This window comes from Opisthocomus hoazin, chromosome 5 (assembly GCF_030867145.1).
Source record: "Opisthocomus hoazin isolate bOpiHoa1 chromosome 5, bOpiHoa1.hap1, whole genome shotgun sequence".
Lineage (NCBI taxonomy): Eukaryota > Metazoa > Chordata > Aves > Opisthocomiformes > Opisthocomidae > Opisthocomus > Opisthocomus hoazin.
Window position 1 is genome coordinate 55703358 of NC_134418.1, and position 24091 is coordinate 55727448.

The 24091-nt window shown below is 35.2% G+C and overlaps 1 protein-coding gene across 4 annotated transcripts in view; it reads right to left on the bottom strand.

The window, feature by feature from the left end:
- Window positions 1-2373: 2373 nt before the first annotated feature.
- Window positions 2374-24091, bottom strand: part of SEC24B (SEC24 homolog B, COPII component) — a 46701-nt gene continuing 24983 nt past the window's right edge. For all 4 annotated transcript variants that reach the window (XM_075421350.1, XM_075421349.1, XM_075421348.1 and 1 more), the window contains 18 exons: window positions 22367-22551; window positions 21105-21207; window positions 20082-20208; window positions 19346-19455; window positions 18297-18409; window positions 16657-16775; window positions 16240-16295; window positions 15710-15916; window positions 14944-15067; window positions 14151-14309; window positions 13518-13691; window positions 12728-12838; window positions 11390-11565; window positions 9608-9745; window positions 7393-7497; window positions 6227-6319; window positions 4443-4546; window positions 2374-3279 (listed from right to left, as the gene is read on the bottom strand). In XM_075421350.1, the coding sequence (XP_075277465.1) occupies window positions 3165-3279; window positions 4443-4546; window positions 6227-6319; window positions 7393-7497; window positions 9608-9745; window positions 11390-11565; window positions 12728-12838; window positions 13518-13691; window positions 14151-14309; window positions 14944-15067; window positions 15710-15916; window positions 16240-16295; window positions 16657-16775; window positions 18297-18409; window positions 19346-19455; window positions 20082-20208; window positions 21105-21207; window positions 22367-22551 (2319 nt within the window). In that variant the 3' untranslated portion in view covers window positions 2374-3164. The remainder of the gene's footprint in view (window positions 3280-4442; window positions 4547-6226; window positions 6320-7392; window positions 7498-9607; window positions 9746-11389; window positions 11566-12727; window positions 12839-13517; window positions 13692-14150; window positions 14310-14943; window positions 15068-15709; window positions 15917-16239; window positions 16296-16656; window positions 16776-18296; window positions 18410-19345; window positions 19456-20081; window positions 20209-21104; window positions 21208-22366; window positions 22552-24091) is intronic.

Genomic DNA, 24091 nt, shown 5'->3' on the forward strand with positions numbered 1-24091 from the left:
AATGAGAACTTTCAGGACTCTTATGCATGAATTAAATACTTCTAACTACAGAAATCAGTGACTGAGGTTGTAATTGTTCCCTCATAAACCCACTTCTGTCCCATACCCTGAAAATTCTGCGTAAAATTCTTAAAATGTATTTGGCCTGAAAAAAAGTAAGACTCCACATTTAAAATTACTGAAGAGCTCTAGACTCTCAGGATTACGAACAACTGATTGTAGCTTTTTAAAAACAACAGTAATGACAACACCGTATTTTCAGTATCTGACAAAATGTACAGAAAACCACAGACAAATAAAATCACCCGCACCTGGTCATTTTTTCTCCATTGCCATGAAACTCTACGTCAAGATTAATGAATACTAATAAGCTGAAGAACGTAATACAGAATCAAGATTAGAAATAATTCTCTGGGAGCTGCATCATGTGTCCTACCATGTTAAGGGCTTCCTGGACTGTAATTTCTCCAACAGAACTCCCTACTTTGTTGGTAAAAAGAGGTACAAGATTTTGCTTTTACAACTAAGACACAGAAAGGGTATTTCTGTCAGTATTTAACACGCTGAGAATCTGAACTGATCCCCCGAAGACTTACTTAGCTGGGACTGGGAAATGTTTTCCCCAGAAAACCTTAAATTTCTTACTGAATAGGCATGATTTATATCATGCAGTGTTGAAGGCATTTTGGGAAGAGTTCAATCTCTAAAATGGCTAGAGATCTTCTTTGGAATTTCATGTAAACAAATACAAAAGCATGCCCCTTATCTCTCCTCCAAAAAATCTTACTCTGTAGGGAAAATGCTTGTTGAGCTTCACAGTCCATCTCCTGGGGTAGGGACTCGTCTTTCGTGTGTATTTTCTGGTACAGTGGTGTGATCCAACTATCCCAAGCAAAGCTGTCTTTTAGATACTTTCACCATGCCTACAGACACTCTATTGCTCAAAACACTAAATCCTGAGATGTTCAAGATGCTTCTATGAGACAGCCTCTTCAAAGTTTACACTAAAGATCAGTCATTATGGAGATATGCTCTATAATTAGTAAACAATAACTAGATTCTCTGTGCTGTGTAATAATTTTACTGAACAAATAGCTCTCAAAATGTACTTTTCATAATTTCTATATACAAAACCCATAGAAGAATAAAGCTTTAAGTAATGGTTTTACAGAACACACTGCAATTAATCATGGCATAGTATGTTCCCAGATATTCAATAACAAGCTCACAAATCAGAAGCATCTATCACAGCGCATTTAAAGTTGTAACACGCCCTCTCATCTTTGCAACTACAAATGATTTTTAAGACGCCCCACTCTTCAGCAGCACTTAGCTTTCACCCAGTGTAAATTAACGTAGAAGTACTGAAATCCTGGAGGTTTGATTTAGGGATTTAGGGACAACATTCAGCATTGCCTCAGACACTGATTACATGATAAACTAATTTACTAAGTGGAAAGCTTCTCTGAAGTAATCTTTGGGTAACCTAAACAGATTCAGTTAAGGACAACACACAGATTTAACTTATAATAAGGCATCTTCTCCACACAATGAGATTGTGCTAACATGCAGAGTAACACCACTTGCAGAATTTAATTAGTGCAGCTTTTAAAGCTTTTGCAAGCCATAGCTAGTACTTTTTTTTCTTGACTGTGTGATTAAGGGGCTATAGCAATTAGAATGCACTGTTAGCATTTTCAAGGCTACTTTAAAATAAAATGTAATCATACTAATAATCATCTAATTTTTTGTACTTATTTCATTGTAGCCTCTTTTCACTAAACCAAACAAATAAACAAAGCTCAGAATAATGAGTGACTGTGCTTTATGAATTACTTCCAACGTGCCTCTAAAAAAACCCAAACAAAAAACACCCTAACTTAACAACCAAATCTAAAAATCTGTGATTAATCTATCGAAAAGCCCACACCATTGAGTTAACAAAACATTAGCAAAATCAAGGCTTTGGAAATATGCAACAGGGCGATTACATTTTGAATTTTCACATTTTAAAGCCTTTTCGCCCCCCCTTCTTTCTTCCCACAGCAGAAATCAAATCATCAATTGTGAGTGAGTGATTACCCATGCTTACTCTAAATGGTAGGATAACACAAGTTACAGAAACATGGACCAAGACTACAGTAGTTCACAAAACATAAAACAAGGCTAACAGATATGCCTTCTTTAGGATAACACACAAGCATGGTTTTAAGAACGTTGTATCAATAGCTCATTTCAGACTACGCAGTGTTTTGTCCTCCTTTCCAGAGGTGTGTGAAATAAAAAGTGGTAAACATGTTCTTTTCACAATATTCAGTTCAGTAAGAGTTTAGTTGCAAAAAGATTATACTTGCATAATATAAAAACACATGATAAAGCAAAATATTTTTAATTAGTAAGCCAATCATAAATAAATTCACCTAAAATTAACAGAAGCAACAGCTGTGTTCTTTCTACATGGATACTTTTTTTTAGCATGTTTTAATAGTCAACTTCATTGTCTAGCCTGGGACAAAACAATTCATCATTGAGCACTCGATAATTCTACACACTGAGCTAAGTCTTTTTTTTGTTATATTTTTTACATTTCTTTACAAATGTAATATTTATGTACATTATATATCTTATTTCTACAGCTGATGTACTTTACTGAAACTCTACAACTTTCACAGGGAATTTGCTGAAGTCTTTAGTAAATATGAATCATTCCTTTTAAAAAGAAATTCATATAAACAACCAACATACAGCATGGCCCTTTGACATCTCTGTTAACAATTTGGATCTGGAAGGGCTTCTATAATAAACGTAAGAAAAAAAAGCTTTACCTAATTGTTCATTTCGTTAAGAAATACCATCCCACATAGCTACATAAATTTACCGGCTTGCAATAAACAGAGCACCATACCGCTGCACAACTGGAAACATGTATAAACCAATTTCAAGTTTACTAGTAAAACAGCTTCATCACTCCTAGCACTTTTAGACTGAAGTAAATCTGCAAAATTCTTTTGGAAATGTATACTTCTTCATCTGTAAAGCTTCCGAAACAGTGCTGGTCACTGTATATTGTGAAGAACAAGCATCCACTTCCGTAACTTCCCATATGCTTCTCTTGGCCCATGCTTCCATCTGAAGTCACAATTTTTCTTCTATTTATTCCTTGTTCACTTACAAATCTGCTGTTGAATATTAAGTAAGAATTCATAATATGAAAAAGCTGCTTCTGTCCGATCCTCAATTAAATGCTGCAAAAAATCTGTTTTGGCAGGGTTCTCATCTCTGAAAGTAGAGAGGAAGGCATTTTAGTCCAAACATTGAGCGAAAAATCCACTGTAAATTCAAGCAGAGGCATAAGTTCTAATGAATTGCTTATTGTCCTTTGGAGTCTAGATTCAGTCGAAAGATACTACAATTGCAAATAATACAAAGTTTAGAAAAAAACCCTGAAGTTTGTAACACACTATCAACCAACAGAATCTTTTTAAAAAGTATAACAGAGTGGAAAAGAGGGTGAAATAGCATTTAAAATATTTTGTAGAAACACAAATAAGGAAATAAAAATGATTTTGTTTTAGAAGTTCAGAAATATGCTGGTGGCAATGAATTCTGAAAGGGTTAAATTAAGTCCTGATAAAGACGAAAAAAAAATGGAAAATTTACATCTCTGGTTACAAGTAACCTCAACCCCCTCCCCATTTTTTCTTATCTGGCAACAGAACAGAGAAGGTAAACATCTCGAAGACCTAGTACCCAAAATTATTGCCCCAATAAGAATTTCCTGGGACACAGCAGATATTTGCTGGGGCTCAGTCTCTGTACCAGTATAGCACAGCGTGCAGTAAAGCTCTGCTATTTACTGTGGTCTCTCAGCAGTACTCGCAATTCAACCAGCAGCCACAACACCAACAGCTGTAGAGCTTCAGTCATATGTTTAAACATTATTTATCTGAGTAAGAAAGTCATCACACTCTCTTCAAGTGGGTCATGGCTTGAAAAGGCTTCAGAACTTGCCTCATATGTCATAAATCAACTGCTGTCCTATGGAGCTCATTAACAAATACATACAATTATTAAGCCATCTACAGATTATTAACCTCACTTGAATATTTTTATACGGATATATTGAAATTATAAAAGCTATACCAGAAGTTAACCTGGTCAAACTCATTGATCATAAAGATATCCAATGCTTTAGTATATTCTTAACAATATAAAAATATGCAACTAATTCCCACCAATAAAGCCATCAGTAACTGAATTTGCACTAGATTCAAAGATCACCTTTGCCGCTAAGGAGTTTTAGATAACAGCACTACATCAGCTAGAAGGAGGATGTTATTCAGTTTCTTCCAGGTGAGGTATTTCTGCTTTTCATCAGTGTCAAATACAAACTGTAGATACAAGTTGCCAATAATCTCTCAGTACCTAACACAAATACTTACTTTATTACTTGAAGAACTGGACTTAGAGGTCTACCGTCTCTAAGCCAAGATATAAAAGATCGGGTCCTTTCTGAAGAAAGTGCATCCATCTCAGGAAGCTGTGTCTGGTTGAAGGTAATTGAAAGAAGTCATCATCACTTATTATCAAGACTATTTTAAAAAATAGATACTGATAGTCATAACATGACCTATGCCATAATCTCTATCAAGAAATTACCAACCATGGATTATATATATACATGTTTTCTTCAGCTAAAGTACAAAAATTCAGTAATATCAGTTCTATAGGAAGCAGTACATCTTTAACTTAAACTGCCTTTTAAGTGCCAAAGATTTTGGAAAACAAGCTCATTTAAAAAGTCATCTTTTCAATATGCTGCTTTCGCAGCTTTCTTGCCTTTATCTTCCCCTTGCAATCAAGTTCCTACATGTTGCATTTTGCATCGCTGAAAAGACGAACAAGACATGAAGAAGTGAAATCCGAACTGTAAACAAATTTCAACACAAAGATTATACTGGACTATCTGGCTGTGGAATGAGCTGGAACAAAAGACCAACTAAAAAAGTCTGAGCCATTCACCAAGCTAAACATACCTACTCTTAGGCCGATAAACCTTTTAAGACAATTAATATGACAGAAAAGAATTTATTACAGACTTAAAAGTAATTCCACTGCTACCTTTATAGTAAATGAATGGAGGACGTAATTTAAAAGCAAAGATAACTTTTATTTCTGTTAGTTTTTTCTCTCTAATTTTCATTACAATAGATGCTATGTAACCATTGAAAAAAAAAGTTGCCATCCTTCCTCTACCAAAATTCTTCCTGAAAACTTTGTCAACTAGTACTCACAGCAGCTGATCAGAGGGGACAGTTTTAAATTGCCAATACAAGCAAAACACAACAATCTGAAGAAGCAGTCCAATTTTATAGTAGTCTTAAAGCTCACCAATCTTACAATTATCACTTGTCACTTATTTTTCCCCCTTCATACTGTGCAAGCTTTATAAGCAGAAGACATCTTCCTATGTGCTTCTGCAATGATTAATGCATTTTTTGGTACTATCTGAATGTAACCATTCGATTCTGAACTTATCTAGAGTGTCTTAAAACGGTCCATCCTTACCCACTACTTGTTGACATTTTGGAATCACTACCCACAGAAGATGGGTCTTCTCTTTAATTGCTGCCGTTTCACGCACAAGACTACAGGTTATAACACAAAACCTCGTCTCCACCAAAACACTTATCCAAGCACATTTGATGTTCTAATAGCTAAAAGTATTTCTTTTTAACATTCACTCAGGCTTGGAAGCTGTGCAAAACTTAACTCTCAGCCTTTACTTACAGGCCTATCACCTAATACCATAGACTCAGTATCTTACACCAGGTCTGGAGAACACAAGGCTTCTGAAAACTATGACATCAATAAAATAATCTTAAGCATTAACACTTCTAATTAGATAATTTTTGTATCCATTCTATGAAATCCCATCCTATTCTTGTGAGCCCACATGTATTTCTACAAAAATAACAGAAGAACATCATAGAACAACTTTTTGGCATTTTATGAATGCCAAAATTTACATATTTACATTCTTTTATTGAAAGCATTTGACAAGTTCCACCTGTCTCCTATGAAGCTGGCAAGAGGTCAGAAGATTCCCAATAAAAAACCCTCTAATTAACAGTTACATAATTAAAAACTGAAGATGCAGAAAAAGTAGAGTAAATACAGATCCCAAATGTAAGCACTATAGTGCACAGCTCATTAAAATGCCTACCATTTTCTGTGGTACTGATGCATAGTTTGGGTATCCAAGGACGTCTTTTATGAAGTTGTTATCACAGTTTTTTCCAATCCAAATGTAAAAAATCTGTAAGATGTCAGAATCAGGTTTAGTAAAGGCCTTGCCTACATTTTAGAGAGAGACAAGTGGTGACGTAATTCTAATAATACCTTTTATGCAAATGAATCACTTGAGATATATACATCCCTATATTCATTATTTGTATATTTACTTATTACTTATTAATAAATTAGTAGCATTTGGAATAAGATCATTAAATGTAAAAAATACAGATAGAATGCAAATACTGAAAGAACGAGGACACAGGACACGTATATAGGAACGGTTAATGCATTAACTTCCCATGTTACCTCCTAAAATGAAAAACCAAGAATTTTATAAAGTCACATCACTCTGTCAGTTACTGCACACTGACTTACCAGTGTAAACAAGTCATAGTAAAGCACTGGTTATCAAAACACATTAAAGCAATTATTTCAGACATCTGGAGACAGAAGCCAGTTTGACGTTCACACTCAGCTCCTAAAGTCACACAAGTTTTAAAGCAATTTCTAGACTGCCATTAGAGTAGCATAATGTTTTATCACGTTATTGGAGTAGCATAATGCTTTATCTAACTAATTATTTTAATGTAATTTCTATGATTACCTTACACTGTATCTACAGATTTTGTTCACTCCCCACTATTTTCTCTCTCTTGCAACTCTTACGTCACACAAGCCACAAATCATAAAACCACTATATTTGTGTGTACCTGAGAAGTATTCCTGCATCAATGAGAAGTGCTTTATTAGAGAGACTGTAGTATATACAATTTAATAACCATTAAGAGAAATTTTTGAAAATGAAAATCCACTACTTCCACGGGGGGGGAAAAAAACCCTTGATGACAACTCTTGGTGTATTCCAATCAGTCTAGCACGAAAAATCTTAACCTCTGAAGCCTTAATATGCAACCTCAATTAAAGACAGTCCTCTGATCAAAATATGAAAGCCTTTCACTGGAACACAGATGACTGCCAGGTGACTTGGAATGCTGATTTATTACATTGTTATTCTTGAGAGTTGACTGCTTTTAATAATTCAGCATGCATTGGTTTTTTTAAATGAAAAAGGAACGTGTGAAACTGGTAACTTACTGAACCACAATCCATAAAAAAAGCTCCTTCCCTTGTTAACTTCTCTGCAGACAACTTCTGAAGAGGTGGTTGAGGAACAACTCTGTCATTTACATGTATTGTACTCTGTAACAACAAACAATACTCAGTAACACTATTAATATAAATAAATCATTTTTTATCTTAACCAGGTAAAATAAACAGGAAAAACATTTGTTAATCTCCAGAAAAAATGAGGATTCTCATGTAACAAAATGCCATGTTAAGCCTAAAATGATCACGCACAAGCAAATCTAGAATGTTACTTAACCTAAAGGCTACTTTATTACCTAAAAAAGAATAATGCAAGCTCATTTAAGTTGTGTATGTAATATTTCTCATGCTATAGATACCAAGCTATCAAAAGAATTATAGTGTCTACACTTCATTTTTCCACAAACAACTTTTGCAGATTTCTTCATTGAGTTCTACTTCACTAGAAATGTTGCGAGAGCAGAAAACTGTCAAATTCTACTCCCTATAAGGGTTCGCTATTTTACTGCATTCAAGTAACAGAAAGTTCCTTGATTTAACATCCCCTCTGAAGCGATACATGGGTTTTTCCACAGAGCACTATGACTGATCTGATCAATCTGACTGTTACCAATGACATTATTAAAAAATAACAACCATCTCTTCCTCCCCAGAAATAAAAACAAGCAAACAAAATTTAAAAACCCCAACCCCCCCAGCATTTTCAGATTAAAGCTGCTTCCCCTTCCAATACAAAAATAGGCTGAATATCTATTAAGAATCTGTGAAGCATTCTGCAAATAATGTAGGGGAAAGAAAAAAAAACAGTCTAGAGTGTAAGCACATCTCCACGTGGTAAAAGATTATCAGAAATCATTATTTTAAAAATTCCATATTATAATGCAATAGATGAGAATTTTTTTGAGATTTATACATACTACTGAATTCCACTGGGAAAATTCCAGGCTTTATTCAATGCTCTCAAGAATCAAGCGTTAAGAGAAAAGAAAATCAGCAAAGGCATAAATTAAAAATCTGTAATATATATAATAGAATTTCCTAATGAAACAAGAAATTTAAGAACAGCCTCTGTCACAAGTACTTTAAACTGGAGTAGTACTAAACAGCAGACTAGCACTCTGTTACATGATTTAAAACGTGGTTTGTCGATTAATTTCGGTAGGTAAGTAAGCCCTATTTTCTGTATTGTTCCACTAGAAATAACTGTTCTGAAACCCTTTGCTAATAAAACTGGATCTCCCAGAGAGACTGATGGCTCTTTACACACTGAATATAGTGTTTCAGTGTAAGTTCTACAAAAAGCTTAAAAAGGTTAGTTGAAGAAGCTGGCTTCTCAAGTACCGGGGGGAGAAGTATAGAAAGACCAACTATTTAATTCCACTGAAGAATACTGAGTTTAAACTCACGTATGTGAGTCTATGAAATACTTTGAAAGAAACTTTGAGACTATAAATAGCTTACAGGTTGTGCAGAACAATACCAACTGACAGACAACCTACTCAAGTGTCATACAAGATTATATGGCCATTTGAAAAATTCCTACATGTATTTTTCCAAAGCTAGTTACGACTAACAAGCTTGTGAAAACTTACTTAAAAAAACAATTTATTTTTGCAATTAAAACTAACTTTGACCCTAAATAAAATCCTATCTTACGTTTCACTATTAAAAATTCCATCCTCTGTAAAAGGCAAACTAATAAAAACTGGTTTTGTCATGAAGTACTTCCTCAGGCTGATCATGACCATCCAGAAGTACAATTCTATTTCATCCACATCAGTCTGAGGAAACCACTGGAAGTTTGTTATTGCAGGCAACTTTACCTGGTTTCAATACACAAAACCTAGAATCCTCCACCAAGTCTATTTAATCCATTTCCACTAGACAGTTCTAAAACACAAAACTACACTGGGGATGTTTCCAATGCATAAAATCTTCTCCACTTTCCTTGTATAATAGAAAAATATGGAATTATTGTGGTCACTGAAACACAATGAAATAAAATCACAGTTCTTCTCATAGCACACTAATGTACTTGCAACTTAAAACTGGAAAATAAATGTTTTTCTTGATTTCTTTTATAACTTACAGAAAACGCTCACATTAAATTACAACAACTTTTAATTAAATTATTGCAGCACAACATCAGGTTTAATATCCCATTAAAACTAGAAAATGTTATAAAACAGGTTTCGTATATTACCTCATCAATCAACCTGTCTATTCTGTACAAGTTGGGATGTATCATTTTCATCAAATGAACAAGAGGCTGGCTCTTCATCTGGCACATTGCATATACGCGATCATCCAAGCGTGTACTCGTGCCTGTTCTAAATGCTTTCTGTAAGAGAACAGTCTTGTTACTCAGATAGATCCTATATTTTATGTCACATCTAAATGGTGTATTTCAGATTTTTTTGAAGTGTCAAAGATGGCAAAGCTTTTGTAAAGAAATGTACCTTATTGAGATACACTAGAATCTTAATCAAATACAACTTGAATACAGTACATTTTAAACCTTAATCTGTTCTCCCTCTTTATTGGATGAAGCAGAATAGAAAAAATTCCTCCCCCACTGATATAAAATCCGTATGTGATTGAGCCAGCATTTCTCATTTTTATTCTTGACAGATGTTACTGGCCTGTGAAACTCACCAATGCAAGATATCACAGGAAGATACGAGATTAGTAGAATTCAAAAAAGATACTATTGTAGGTAAGAAGATTGTCTGATTTTATATTAGTAAGAATTAAATGTTAAGGAAAAGCTTTGGAAGAGAAATATACTTTCACGTTTTAAAGCAGAAACTAGGCTTTCATAGGACAAAATTTATTTTGTAACTCTCTCTCCTACTAGATTTTTCAGATCTCCTTTAAAAGCAATCACTAAACAATCGCTAGAAAAAGCAACACAATGGAGTAAGCACCTGATTCTGATACAGCAGAGAATATTCCTACAATCAAAGTTCATACGCACTTCTAGAACAAAGATAAGTACAGAGTCCTCTTCTCCTTGGCTGCCATAAGCATTTTGGTTTTGGTTTCTCTGTATCCCAGGTGTTTTCCTTATTGTTAACAAAGACAGTAAAAAACCCTTAAACCTATTTTTTCAGCCATTCCTACTTCTGTCTTTTACATGGACCCTCCTGATAATGGTGGAGAAAAAGCCAGACCATTTATTAACCGCATTACTTACACAAGTACCAAAGAAGTCCTAATCAGTATATTAGAGACTGAAGTAATCACTAAGCCAAAGAAAATAAATTATGATTGTATTTCTTACCAAACTTCCATAAAGTTTTGTTCATGATAAGAAAACAAAGAACTGTCAGACAAGAAAATCTTTGATCTGTGAGGTTCACTGATAACAAAAACTGCACTTAACTGCAGTAAGTGATCATTTTATTTTTAAATATGATGTTTGGTAATACAAACAAAGATACTAAAAAAAATATCAGGAAGTGGTAACTACTTCTGTATGAACTTTAAACTATATAATTTCAGTTTCTGTAATAGATTTCATTGTATCTCCATAGAAACTCATTTTACTTCTTTGTACTTTGAAGTACAAAGTATGTGCACTGAAAAATAATTGACTTGTTTTTTCTTCATAAAATAAATCTGAAGAAGCACTATCAAGCAGCTTCCAACAGTCTTTATGAGCAACATCAATTAGCTGCCAAAATCTGCCAATGCTAATTGTTACTATATATATATATATATATATATATATATATTTATTTTCACTGTAAAACAAAATAAGACAACATATAAAACATTCAAAATCAAGTAAACCAAGAAACTGGTCAGGTACTAATAATTTAAAATAAGCTGACATGGTCATCTTTTACATAGGAGTTCTGTCAGCTTGAAGAGGATAAGCCAATTTTCATAATTTTAGAAAAGTGCAGACATAAAGCTATAGAATTTCTCAAATGGAACAATGAATTAAATATCAAACATTAATCCACTAGATTGTACATACCTGTTTGAGAAGGGCCAAAATATACAGTGGAAACAGCTTGAGGGAATTTGGTGCTATCAGCATGGACTGCTGCAGATTTGAGGCAGCTGACATATATGCTGCCAAGGAGTCTACCACAGCATTAACTAAGGCATCTCTTGCATCTGCAAGACTAGATGAAACTGAGCGATCCACAGCTGTTGGGTTAGAAGGATACAAGGAGTTACTAGAGTTAGCCTTATTCATTCCCTCGAATTTTGAAAATACTAGTTGTGTTGGGTGATATTTTAAGATTTTTAAAGAACCCACACCTGTGGTCCTAACTTTTTTTTTTAGGTGTAAATAAGGTGATTGCCCATACAGAAACTCACTTTCATGATGCTTAAAAAATACAGTGTGGCTGATCTTCACTCTCTAGTTCCTGCTCTTGGAGAATTTAAAAAATTGTTTAAAACTGCGGTATATATTCAAGACTAAATATAAATCCTGTTTTAAACTTTATACAAATAACTTATCTATTGATGAAACTCTCTGCTGTCCTATCTCCAAGATAAGGTTTACAGCAATTATTTTTGATCCCTCCCCCGAAATACCTTCCCTTATTTCCGTGGCATAATTACAATTAGTAAATAAAGCTTCATCTTTTCTCCTAAAGTAAATAAAGCTTCACCTTTCTCTGCTAAAAAAGGGCTGCAAATCCTTTGGTTGGAGGAAGCCACCTGCTGGACTGAATGCACATTTAAGATGAGATGCGTAACTGCTAGTTATTTATTCTGATGTATTTGACTATTAATATACAACACAGCATGTACTAAATGCTGCATAGACTCACAGGCGTTCAATGGCAGAGATCAGTCTATGAAACAGCTACTTATGACCCACAAGCAGGGGATAAATAAGACACCTCAATCCAGCAACGACAGGACAGAAGCATAGAAAACTAAGGTATATCATGGATACACTGTTGTCGGAAGTTCCCTTTTAGACTCCAGCAACTCACTGAACTGAATCACTCTGTTTCTTAAGTAATCCTGGAATGCTGAAGTTTGAGATAAGAACCATGATGATGATACAAAAATGAGGGTTATGTTTCTTTGTCCTTTAAAAAACTCTAGAAAACAAATGTAAGAAGGCTCCTTTCAAAAGATTAAAGTCCAGTAAATATTCAGACTAAGGAATATTTCAGTTAATAGCTTTCGTATAACTTTGATTTTGTCACCTTTTGTATTCTTAGGCTTCAGTGTGCTCCACTCCAACCTTCTTCTACAATATTCAGGCTTCCTTCACTACTTCATTGAATCGACTAGCAAAATTAAGAACATAAAAAAAGATATTTGATTCTTCCTGGTCTGTACTCACCCATGTTCGCTAAGAGACATACAACTGCTTGTACATCCGCTCCTGCATATACATCAGCCAGTGAGCTTACTACAGGCAAGCAAAGCGTGTGCACTCGAATTCGACGTTCACCTAATATAAGTAAGTAGAAATCATTATGCAGTATCTCCTGGTAGAAAGAGGTATACAAATTCAGTCATTACAGTATATCCCCTCTCATCTTGTACTCGTTTCGTAAAAACACACCACTCTCAAAATTGCTGTAACACTATCTCCTGTTCCTGTCTCTTAACCTGTTCAAATTCAGCAACATTCTAAAGCACTCAACTTATGAATCAGCACAAGTTCATAACACAAACTAGCTTATAACATACACAATAAGTGTCTTGATCGTACTAATGAAGTACATTGATTTCCATCCCAAAATACTGTGGCATCGTCCACAACAGAAAGTAGCTGCTATTCTTTATGCCCACCCAATGTACCAGCAGCTTGCTTCGATCCATCACGGGTCTGTGATTTTGGACAAAGCGAGTGCCAAACATGTTATTGCTTAGAACAGTATGCCTTTTAAGTAGAGGAATCTTGCTGAACCAGCTCTATGTAAGATGGACATAAATTACATTTTCCCACCAAAAGAGAGTTTATACGGATCTACATTATGCGATTAACTGCCAAGTAGGCTCACTAGATTTGAGAAGATTCTCCTATGGTATAGAGAACAACAAAAGGCTGTGGAACTAACTATACAAACATTATGTTAGAAAAAGAAACAAAAACGTCAGTGGCCAATTCATTTGAATTTATTTACCTTTGCTGGAAGTATACAAAAGAGCTGTTTGAAAACAAACCAAAGACGTGTCAGTCAGACTTTCCTCGATGGACATTTGTACTGCAAATCCAGCATCAGGATTGACATTGGCAAGGGACAATAAGTCAGTAGATCGTACAAAAAAGTTCCCATGAAAAGTGTGTATTGAAAGACCTAGAAGCAGATTAAGTAATTCAAAGTGAGGTTAAAACAGCATGACAAACTCCTATCAATAATTAAAACCCACAGCCCTCAAGCTATGTTTCAGAAAACAGTAAAAATACTTATTCCATCATGCAGAATCAATTACATGCATCATGAGACATTTCAGCACAATCTTGTAGAGTTCACGTTCAATTCTGAACACTCCAAACTAAATGAGCCTTTACACTACACGTCAACTTAGTTGAAGTGAGGATGGTGCCATCTTAAGTAAAAAAAAACAAACACGCCGAAACCCAGATACCCAAATAGCAAAAGCTAGCGTAACTTACATGAAGAAGGTAATTATCTTACTCTTCAGCAAAAAAGAAATAACCTGAAATCTAACGTTGTTACAGACTAAGTGCATTCAAAATGACAGTTAACATGCTTACATCAACTTCTACATACGAATCAGTAGCTAAAACCTACCTTTTGTACACCTTATGCGCATAACTGCTTCAAATCCTATCTTTCTTGTAAGGTATCTTTTAAGGTCTTTTTGCAACTTCTCGGCCTGAGTAGGATTATGGCTACGATGGAAAGATGGATAGTAATAGATGCAACCAGCAGAATACTTGGATATGCATGCTGCGAAGGAGGAAGACATACGGTTAAGAAGTAAAACCATAACACGATGTCAGGACACAAAAACTGTGTCCAACCTTCTGCAATTCACATCTATGTTTCATCTTTTTCCTGATATGGACCCACATCTGTAAGACAATGAGAACTGGCCCAGACTCAGGCCCATGAAGACAGTGATGAGTCACTCCGATACACAATTATCTAATCGTACACTTACTTCAAAAAGCGTGGTACCTTTGGCAGCCAATACATGACTGCATGCAGAAATTTTTAACAGTGTAGAGGCAAAATTAAGCCTGTGTGCAGAGATGAACCTTGGTTTAATACTGCAAGAAGAGAACTCTGTTCAACCCTTGCAATTAAATTTTGTTCATTTCTTGCCACCTGTCTGTTTCCTGTTCTTGATCAGGAGAGTACCTTCTCGTTTAAAACTGTGAAATCCCAGAATAAATTGTCAGCTACCACCAATCAAATACTCTTGTTCTTTACTCTATCAACTTCAAAGTCAATTCCTTTGCAGCATTAGCTGCATTTACAAAAGTGCAAAAAGATTTACATGATTTAAGAATTCCTGAAGTAGCCTGTGCTTCTGAAGTAAGACACAATGTGAAAAGGGTGAATATTAGGTACTCCTTACCAAGAGAAGCTAGATCAGAATATTGTGAACTTAAGAGAAATAAATCCACAGCAGTCTGCTGGCCTGAGCAGTCCAGTGCCAACTTCTTATAAAAATCCGTTGCTGGACCAAGATGCTGGACCACCTTTGGTGAATAAATTATGTAGGAAAGAGTTACGACAATGATTGTGCTCTCTTAAGAATTCATGGAACAAAAGACATACTATTCAGTAGCAACATATCACAAAGAAGTTTCCTTTAAGCAATAATTTATAGGCATCTCCACCTGCAGAAATTCTTTTCCTTATGCTCCACATTCTTTTAGCTTGTATTTACAAGCAGTTATGATACTACTTTCAAAGAAGTTTATGTTCTCATACAAATAAACATTCATGTAACTATGTAACACTTACTGGATGCTGTAAACTACAAGGCCATAAAGCCAGTAAAAAAATACTGTTTTAGGTCTACAATGTAATATATCCATGGTTTGGTTCAAAACTGACATTGATATTATCTGTCAGAGGTATTTGCAGCTTCTTTGGCTTGCCACGAAAAGCTATGGTCCAAAGGCCCAAGAGACAACCCATGCACTTTGAAATCAGTAATACCACACATACATGTATAAATTAGTCATCTTAAACACACAAACATAGACATTGAATAATTAAAATTTAGTTAAGTGTTATAAACAAAAACCAAGAGCTGATCTGCAGAACTATGCAAGTCAGAAAGACGTGGCAAATCCCCAGTTTCATGAGACGAGTATTACAGGAAGTTTATGTACCTTTGTGCTTGACCTTTGATTGGGATCTTCTCTGGAATGCAAAAGCCCTGCTCCCAAAGATGGTAACTGAGTTTGAAACACCGATATCCGACCACCCGTTGGAGACATCAGTTTAAACGCAGCCTGAAGAGCAGGGCCCAACGCGCTGTGTGTTTCTCTTGTATTGGTGAACATATTTGGTAATGCATTCAATAGATCTTTTATCAGCTGTAGAACAGATTGCAAGGTGTTTATGAGATTCTGCAAGCTTGAGATTTTCTACTATTTCTAAAAAGCTGTACTGTCATAACTAAAGTGATGAACAACCAGTACCAAATATTTCAGCTTAGTTTCAACACACTAAGGAAAACAAAATCACAATTTTAAAAAATTATGATGCATCACACAAACAACATGTAATACTTTTATAATTAAAAAGTAGCATTGAAATTAAGTATTATGAAGATAGGCTTGAATTCAAAGTTTAAAAGGAACCTCTGTTTTGAATGTTTACCTCTTGAAATTTCATGATATATTTTCAGCAAACATACCTCTTTGCTTTCATGGAGATTTACAAGTAAACTATCTGGTGTAGGTAGGAAAATATCTGTAGGGAGAATGTAAAAAAACATTTTATTAAAGAAAAAATTAATATTAAAATAGTACAAAACATTTCACTGCCCACTGCTATACATACCATAAAATACAGTCTACTTTTCTGATACATATATTAGAGAGAATAATACAGTTTATACAAAGCTTGTTTTATTCAAAGCAAAATCAACATTTGAGTTTCACTTCTTAAACACCATCTACTCTGTAGTTAGCCTAAGAACATTTTTTAAAAATATATCCTCTATACATTCAATAAAACTGACCTATAGCAGAATGTTTGAGAGTTTCTAATCTGTCTTCTGGGAAAAAAAGTAGCTTTTCAAAAATTTAGTTTCCATTTTCTTTTTACTTACCATCAATATCTGAGACAATCAGCATCTGAGGCTGAGATAAACCTTCTTGCAAGTTGTAAAACTGAACAGTGCTGTCAAACGTTATGAACCCTATTCTTGTTCTTGAGTCTCCAGGCAGCCTGAAGCATTAAAAAATAAACTATTAAGCCCTAAATTTCTCTCAAGACAAATACATACACACAGCTCCTGCAGATGTTAGCAGAAACTTAGCTCATGTATACAGGGGTGAAGAGAGAGCAAAAGAAGAGAGATCTGAAACATGAATTCAAGTAATATTTCTTCAGTATTTTCTGAAGAGCTGGAATAATCATACAGTATACAAAACTGTTACAGGTAAGCACTCATTAATGTATCGACATTTTGTTCCAAGAGAGAACTTAATGGGTTCATTTCCACATTACACTGACACATAAAAGAAGGTAGCCTTCTCAGTTCTTCAATAGAAAATGGCAATTCTGCTCTTTCATAGTCCAAAAAACCCATTTAGTAACGTAGTTACAGGGTACTTGCAGCTCTAAACCAAAATCCCATGTCTCTACAAAGCAACATACTTAATTCTCATGCTGACTATATTCCTACGTACGGCATTAAAAATACAAAAAGAAAAACTACACAGGATTTCTCAAATAAAATATAAAACATCAGCAAGTGCCAAAAACCATGACAGTGAACAAAAGCAACAGAGGCAAATAATTGTTTTTACCATCTGGGTATACAAATGAACTGAAGGTACTGATTTTCGTATAGACTTTGCGTGGGACTTTATGAATTTTCCTAGAATAATTTAGCACGTTTCTGAGAATCTGTTGACAAAATACCCATAAAGATCTGAACAAATAAAGACTAAATCAATAAATGTAAGCAAAGAATTTTATTGTACATGTTGGTGTCTTTATTAAAATCAAGTTTCTGAAGAAAAACTTGTGGAAAACAATTTTCAGATCAAGGCCTCCACAGATGCAAATTAGTTTTCAAGACACGAACATACTGAAGTTTATCAACCATCCCTCCAAAAGCACCACCACCAATCCCACCCATGCTGTTCCAGTACAAAAATGAGAACAGAGACAAAGCAGCACAGGTAGATCTCGGTAACCGTGATCTAAAAAAACCCAAACTGACAACACAATTCAGCTAGGCAGTCTCACACTAGTGGTGACAACATTCCAGTACGCAGCACCTCAGCTGTTTCAGCACATGAACCTGCCAATTTAATCTCTGTAATTTAGTTATTTTTGTTGGTCTTGGCAGAGTGGAAGCACACATTTTACAGACGTTTGCACAATCAAGCTGTTGTTAGAAGTTACAGCTAAATACTCTTTGCAGATAAGTAAGTAAATTACTTGCAGATCCACCTTTAATCACATGCAGGGAAGATCGTTCTCATCACGTAAAGTGCTTCCACAGCTGATATTGGGGAGGCGTTGACTTTTTTGCTGGGTTGGTGGTGGGGTTTTTTTGGTTTTGTTTTTTTTTCAGACATGTAAGTTGCATTTCAGAATCTCAGGCAACAGAACTTGTGTCCTTTAGGGACAGAATGTTTAAACACAAATGTTTATGCAAGTTCTCTGCAAAACTGTAGGTTACTATTTTTCCTAATAACATGTTAGCTAATTTCAAAAGGTTAATTATATTCTTACTTGTCTAGGTTTTCCAGCAATGACTGGCAGACTATTGTCAAATATCCAGCCTCCACTGCATTATGAGACACATCTAAAACAAATAAATATACCGCAGGCTGAGGAGGACGAAGCTACAAAGTAAAAAAAAAAAAAAGTTCAAAAATCATATTTAAAGTAATGTTAAAAATGATTAGTCATTAGAAAGGAAGTGGGAAAAGGGAATACTTGGAAAAGTGCAAGGTATACATTATACAGTAAAACTGATTTACTTAAGTAAGAGTCATGTGGATAGACTTAACCACAATTCCTAATGGTTAATAATTCCCATTTGTAATAAGCACGCAGTGTTATGCTTTAGAACAGAAATTGGATATTTTAGTCTCTCATTCCAAGTCAACTCAAACATGACTCTTTGATGTCCAATACTTCACTCTTCAAAACACCACTGTTCTTTAAGGATGTGGACAATGTGATTCACTGAGGGTTAAAATATTCTACATCCTCTTCCCAATCATACAGCAAGCTGTATTTATTCATTGCCACATGTCTTAACCAGTGTTTCAATTCAAAGACAAGAGAACAATGTATTTTTGCTGCTGTTAACCTCATCACGAACTGGGCCTTTTCCCAGGCCTTGTTTATCTTTCTTGGAGACAAGACTACTGTCACAGCGACTGTAGGTTGACTCCTACTTGGAATTGTTTCTGTCACAATTACTAACTAAAAATCTGAACCTGACTTAATTCTCTCGTTATTCCATTAGCGGTCTTTCAAAACCTCTTCAAAACGAGGGGACACCCAGAAATCATGTTGCATCAGACTCAAACCAGATTATGCCACATTAAACTACACTACACACATTGCAATTGCCCTTAACTGACAATCCTCTGAATATCTACATTTGCCAAAACTCAAAATAAATACAAATTTTAATTTTATTTGATGTTAACAGGACCTTCACAGACAAATTAATATTCACCACTGGAGCAATGTGCAACATTCATTTCAAACGCATTTATATTAACATGCAATTGTTCCTGGAAGTTACCATGAAAACTTTTTTTTACCATATAGTCTGAGGAAGCAATGAATTCCACAGTAGAATTTTGGACTTCCGGCCGTTTGTGAGGCTCTCCGTAAGATCGTGTCAGAGGATTATACATAAATTCTTCAGGAACTATTAAAAAAAAAAAATTATTTCCCCCCCCCCCCCACAAAAATTTATGTGTTTGTCAGCAAATAAAAGCCATTATGGTAGCTACAAGCAAACTAAGGCAGACATATTTCAATTATCACTAATAACAGGAAAAAATTCACATTAAGGATACATAAAACTAAGGAACACTTCAGTAGCCCAAGCAACATCAAAGTTAAATAACTGGAAACAAAAGGTTTATTTTTAACAGCAAGTTAAAAACACCAATGCAAATAGAGCATTTCACAACAACAAGCTTCTATCTGTATTGTTTCTCATAACCTCTGGCCTGGATTGCAGACAGTATTAGCTGTCATCAGGTTTCCACTTGCGTATTGCAACAGCAGTCAATGGAGTAACTTCGTTTCATTATACAAGTAATCAGCATAGTGTGATCACATTTTCTTCATCTCCCAGAAAATTGCAAAACAACCTTTTGCTTCAGAAAATGCACAACACATCTGACATAATCCAGAGATTTTAAAAAACATCTTAAGAACAGTCATTTTAATCTACATTTTCATCTAAAAGTACCCCTCGGGCTGATATGATGTAAATACTTGAAAGAGGTTCTATAAACGCAAGCATCTCCTGCTATTAAAACTTACCATCATTAACTCTGTAGCACAGATTGCATTTCCACCTCCTTTGATCAATGAAAGAAACAAAAGGGTTGATATACGTCCTGCAGGATCTGCATCTCACTATTGTGCTTGATGTTATTACTGGTAATTGCTAAAAAGAAGCAATGGAAAGCTGTAACAAAGGTACATACTACATTTTACGGAAAACATTACTGTGCAGTACAGTGTATAAAAGCTTCGTAAGACTAGCTATTCTATCATCTTTCCTTTTATCTTTTTAGCTCATTTTCACACAGAGTAATAGTGATGCCTATTAAAAATATCCTCCTCTTTAAAATCAGAAGACATAATATTTAATCGTCTTAATCCAATCTCACAAATCAAAGACGTAATAAGATTTCTAATGAAATTTCTTTAAATTACACAGTTACAATAACACAGCTACTATGGTAAGAAAAATTATGAAAGACAGGACAACTTTGGGCAACTAAACATGATAGACAGCAAATCTTACACAAAGAGCACACATTATATGAAAACAGTCATACCAGACAGTTATTGACTTTGTTACATAAATACAAATAAATTAGATGGAGAGGAGGTGCTTAACAGTTAGCAACACAGCTCCAATCTTACACTGTGCTTACCTTCTCTCGACAGCACTTATCATGCCAGTAACGCATTCAACACAAGCACCTCTTTTCAAGAGGGCACTGTAAACACCTTTTCAAGAGGTTATCTGACAGTTCTGAGCGCAACATACAGCGCAGTAGTTCAGAGCTTCAGAGAACAACAGGTAAGCAAAGACTTCCAACAATTAGGAAAAAAATCTTCAAGGACTTGTTCAAAGCTTTGCCCTTATGAACTTCAATGAAGTAGTAATTTCAAGGCTTTTTGCCCTTCCTCCTCTTTACGTCTCCAACAATTTTTTGCTACTTCTATTAAAATTAGGACTTACAGTTCATCATACTTTATTGTTTGAATGAAAATAGGACAAATGCTTATATTAAACATACACAGTAAAAAAAAAAAATTAAGCTGCTTTACCGTTAGGTCTCTGAAGGGGTGTAGCAACAAACCCAAAGGAAGCTTAGCTTTGTTTAACAAAGCTTGTGTCTGTGGAACATTTGTCAATGTACATCGAAATGAGCTGAAAGGAAATAAAAACATTATGTTGAAAATGAAAATTTTAAAATGTTAAAAACACTGTGTTAACGCCCAATTTTAAATAATTTTGAAATTGAAGAAATCTTATGTTTTACAAAGCTGATTTAATAAACAAAATTAATGCAGAGATTAAAAAAGCTTCCTAAAGAAACAAAATACTCCCCCGCTCCCCAATTTAGTAGTTCAGCAATGCAAATATACAAAACAAAACTTGCAGTAAAGAGATAAAACTGCTTTAAGCACAACGTTCACTGTAAAATGATGTATTTTTTTATTCATTATAAAGATCATTTGGGTGAAGGAACTACAGAAGGAATATAGTATTTACTAGTTCTCAGAAAGTAGTATTTGTATAAGAAAACATCAGAAAAGGATGTCAAATACTGAGTCAAAATCTTCTCTTTTGTGTATGTGGAGGATAGACTTCAAGCTAAATAAAGAGCGTCAAAAAAAACCCAATTCACGGATAGTGCTGTCCAAATTCTTCCACACCTAAGAATGATTTCGAACCCTCCAGTTTTCTGATTTCTGTTTTCTAGAGGGACCATGCATTGTCACCAGGGCAGTAAGCTGAGTTAATTTGGGGCAACAAATAAAATTTGTTTCAGAATTAGAATTAAGATCTTTGGGGGAGAGCAATTTCCATGGTACCTAGATGCACCTGACTTGCGATAATAAATAATATTGAAGTTAATTAAAGGTGAAAGGATACATCATGATTGAAGGATTACCACAGTAAAATGTACTCACAGTTTATTCAGTGTATTTAGGCATGATCATCATAATTTTCTGGAAAAAATCCTATGCAATATTACAAAAATATTCTATGAAATGTACTGCATAACATTAAATTGTTTATTAACAGACTTTTTTTTTAAGATGGATAAAACAAGGCAAAGATTAAACAGGTTTCTTCACATTTTAGTAAGCAAGCTACACTCACACTGCATATAATGTATTCTGATAGGACAGTTTCAATATTTGTGTAAGGATGCAGACGATAAATTTCTTTTCAAGTGAAACGGGTTATATTGGCTCATCAAAAAGATTTAAAGTCAAAAGTCAGTTTAGCCATTTTTTGACACATTAATAATTAAGCCACCAAGAAATGTAAGATGCTGTTCTAGAAACAGTACACTTACTCTGGACTGCAGTTTAATTTCCTAAGATCAGAATTCAAGTTAGGCACAGGTGCTGGAACCGAAGATACAGGCAAAATATTTCTGTCTTGTGTAAGGTTTACTGGTCTCAAGCTTTCTGGCTGCTGAGAATGCTGTAGACTTAACCCTCCCAAGGAAGAGGACAACTGGTTCACCCCTGAATATTGCTGAAAAAATTAAGAGCATTGCAAATGGGTAAACACAGGATCATGTTTAAACAACAACCTTAAATCTTGTAATCCCTATTCTTCCAGACATGTATTAAAAAACAGATACAGCAGTAATTAGTAACAAACCCAAACAAACAAGGAAAGAGCTGTACAGTAGAAATTTAAAAATGTTAAGACAAATGTGACATACCTTCCAAAAACGTATCATTGGACAAAATTCAAGTTCATGATACAAATCAACATTGCAAGTCACACACAATCCTTCAAGCTTTCCAGGCGTAAGAAAACAAGTTACCAGCAAGGCTGACAATTTTCTTCCCCTCTTTCAAAGATGTTACAATGTTACTTTTCAAAAAAAGTTCCAGAAACTGGTTTTTATGTATTTATTTTTAAATTAAAACAAAACAAAACACCATAGAAAAGGAGAAAAGGTTAGGTTGGAAGGCACCTCTGAGGTCTGGAAGCCCAACCCCCTGCTCAAGCAAAGCTAACTTCAGAGTCAGATCAGGTTGCTCATAGCCTTTTCCAGCTGAATTTTGAAAGTATCTAAGGATTGACGACGTCACAGCACAATCTGTACTACTGCTTCCCCACTCCCATTCTGAAGAATTTTCTCCTTATAGGTCCAACCAAAATTTCACTTGCTGCAACTTGTAATTGTTGCGTTTTGTCCTTTTACTGTGTACTCCTGAAAAGAGCCTAACTCCATCTTGCATTATAGTGAAGATGAAGCTAAGTTTTTCAACTTCAAAAAAAAAATTAAAAATTACACATTCCCTCCAGGTCACATTTTACATTACCTCTATAACAATAAAAGCACTCTTGGATATTATATGCTAACTTATGGTACTACAACAGCAGCTTTGATCCATTTGCCAGCTAGGACTTCTTTCAGAGAGTGGAATTTGTAGGTCAGTAGGTTTCATTTTCTACACCCCTTCACACATACACAAATGCCGAAGCAGTGCAGAGAAGTATTCTGCCTCAGTGTCTGTCTCTTCTTCAGATTTTGCTGCTACTGGTTACCCGCATGCAATGGGAGCCAGATGATTGTACACAACTTGAGTGTTTGGTGCTCTCTCTTCCAGGAAAATAGAGCAGATGCAGGCAGACTTCTCCATCACACACCCAGCACAGGTTCTACAGAACTCCTTCATCTGGACCCTATGCCATGCCTTGCTGGTAAGGTGATGTAATTCTTGAGACCATAGCTTATAAAAGTGCTCTGATCACATGTGTATTTACTGAAGTACTTCATTATGCTTCTTTATGGTTTCCTATCAAAAAGTACAGCTCTTTGAAATACCAAACCTTAAAACTGTGGATGATGCCATGCTCATGAGGTTCAGCAAGGCCAAGTGCAGGGTCCTGCACCTGGACTGGGGCCACCGCCACTATCAATACAGGCTGCGGGAGGGAGGGATTGAGAGCAGCTGTGCCGAGGAGGACTTGGGGTTACCGCTGGATGAAAAGCTGGACATGAGCCAACAATGCACGCTCGCTGACCAGAAGGCCAACCATATCCTGGACTGCATCA